The 2,546-nt window shown below is 46.2% G+C and overlaps 1 protein-coding gene across 1 annotated transcript in view; it reads left to right on the forward strand.

The window, feature by feature from the left end:
- The first annotated feature begins 2,105 nt into the window (after positions 1–2,105).
- LOC103777706 (dnaJ homolog subfamily C member 11-like) overlaps positions 2,106–2,546 on the forward strand; it is an 11,129-nt gene continuing 10,688 nt past the window's right edge. Inside the window, exon 1 of the mRNA XM_008945265.1 lies at positions 2,106–2,193. Within this exon, the coding sequence (XP_008943513.1) occupies positions 2,106–2,193 (88 nt within the window). The remainder of the gene's footprint in view (positions 2,194–2,546) is intronic.

The raw sequence follows: 2,546 nt of genomic DNA on the forward strand, positions 1-2,546 counted from the left end.
GGTCTGTGCCGCGCCAGCGCCGAGGCACCGGGAGCTCCGCAGCCCCCAGGGGAGAGCGAGCCTGCCGGGCGGCCCCTCCTCGGCGTGTGGTGGGAGGGGTTTATCTTTCATGGATTTCCAGCCACTGAAAACGTGGCAGCGTGTCTGAGATGTTAATGAAGCCAGTTAAAAGCTACACATGCAGATGGGCCACCTTTTCATTCTGCCTGGGATTTTGGTAATAAAAATGTAACTTACACATGATTATTACTGACTTATGTACTTTGCTGCAATTTGAAATGATGTCAGTATTTCTTTAGCGCTTTCTAAGAGGCTATTGCTCATGAAATATTGAACCAATGACCCGTGCTGTTCCATGATGATGAAAGGCCCAATCTAACTTTTTATTGACCAGGGCATTTATGAAAAATGAAACTGCTCATTTCTATTATATAATCAATAGCACATTAAACCATTTATCATTAATTTGATTAAAGAATGCCATTTTAGACCTATGTGTTCCCCTTCCTTCTCAGTCAGGTTTAAATTTGGTGTCTGAGAAAAAGCACAAGGTAATAAAAAGAAATGAGCTAATCTGCAGCTACGTTCACTGTCCTGGGGCCAGCAAATTTGGCAGGTCCTCTTTGCTAATTCTTTTACAATCATCGACGTGAAATAGTACAAATGTGCAGAGAAAACATTTATTCTAAGCTGTCCTCAAAACTGAAGGCATTTCTGACTTTGCTACACAAATGAATGCATTTCTTTGGTGAAAACCCAGGCTCTCCTTACCACAAGTTGGAAAAAGGAAGTTACTTTAAGAAATTAACTTTTAAGGCCTTTATTTCCACAGTGAAAGGCTGGAAACTGTTCTAGGTGCCCCCTTCTCTCCTGCTGGCGCTGTGCTCCTGTGGTAAAAGGGTGATGTTTGCTTGAGGGAGGCCAGCGAGGACCCGTTGTGTTGGTTGGGTTGTTTTACTCTGCATATTTCTGGTGGTGCAGAGACATGGTGTCCTGCTTCCTGTACCTTGGGAATTGATTCTTTCCTGGGCTGTTTTGTAACTGGTTGATTGGAAGCTCTGTGAAGCTGCAGGTGCTGCCTGTGCCCTTGGGGAAGTCTGAGTAAGTAGATTTTGGCAACTGCCCTTCTAAATAGGTGTTAGTAAACCCCAAGGACCAGACTGCTGCTGCAGTGGAAGGACTGGTGCAGGAATGAGATGATAATTGAAAGGGCAAGGTACCAGGACTCTCTAGACTCAAACCCTCATACTGCTGTTTGATTTTTCTCCTGGGAGGTGGTAATGGAAGGTGGGGGAGTTGTTCTATTGATTCTGACAGAGCCGCTGAAATCTGTTTCCACCACGTGTCCTTGGAGTGAGGCCAGGTGCCTCTGGAGTCCCGGCGCGGTTGTGGTAAGGAACAGGGCAGGGTTTTTCCCCTGACTGTCCAGTGGCACGCTGCTGTTCTGGTTACCCACCCACCACGGGCGGGTGCGTCTGTGCAGGCAGAGAGTGCTCTTCCCCCGCCCAGCAGGGCGGAGAGCCCGGGCTGCAGGGCTGCTGGGGCTGGAGCAGTGAGCCGTGTAAAGCTGTCGGTTTACGTTTCTACCTGTCCTGCTGTGGAAAGTCAGTCCTTTTTGATAGTTATAGTAGATACTTGGGCGTTTAAGATTGAAATACAGGGAGAATTCGATGTGCACCTGTGGATTGAAGTGTTTGTGTCCTGAGGTGACTTTATTTTTTCTTGCTCTTCTGGGCTGAGCTGAGGAGACAGTAGTTGCATAATAAAAATAGTGTTTGAATACAGATTGCTTGGGTCTTGTTTGTGTTTGGTTTTACCTATGTATATACTGCTGAGCTGTTGCTGTCACTTGTTGCCCTGTAAATTGGGTGTAGAACAATGGTGTGCAGAATTGGACATTTTATTAACTTACACTATGAAACAAGAGTCCATTCTTGATCTTGTGTGAGTAAGAGTAGTGTAATGTAACAGCCAATGGACTTCTCTTGTAGGACTGATCTTGAGACTGGGCTTTTTGAAACGGTGTCCGTTCTACACTAACCCATTTTCCCTGCTGTTCTCAGGCCTCTCAGGAGGAGCTGAAGGCTTCGTACCGCCGGCTGTGCATGCTGTACCACCCAGACAAGCACAGGGACCCAGAGCTCAAAACACAAGCCGAGAGGCTCTTTAACCTCGTTCACCAGGCTTATGAAGGTCAGTGGAAGTCTGACGTTTGCAGAAACTGTTTTCAGGGGTTTTCCAGAAAGAGGACTGTCTTTGTGGCTTTTGCAGATATATATTATTACAAAGGAATAGTTGAATTTGTGTTGCTTTGTTTCCTGCTGCTGTACTGTGCCTTAGAGAAAAAATGCATTATAAACTCTGCAAAGAACAAGATGTGGAGTCTCTGTCTGATTTCCTGCGTGTAGTAAATAATCTTTTCATTGCTTCCCTAACTTCTGAAAAGACTCTCCCACAACAGATTTGTCACAGTTCAGTGTGAGGGCTGCCCCCAGACCTGTAACAGACGCCCTCTGTTAGCCCTCCTTCCTTCCCCAAAGGGAAAG

The sequence above is a fragment of the Merops nubicus genome, unplaced genomic scaffold (genome assembly GCF_000691845.1).
Source record: "Merops nubicus isolate BGI_N331 unplaced genomic scaffold, ASM69184v1 scaffold23018, whole genome shotgun sequence".
NCBI classification, from domain to species: Eukaryota; Metazoa; Chordata; class Aves; order Coraciiformes; family Meropidae; genus Merops; species Merops nubicus.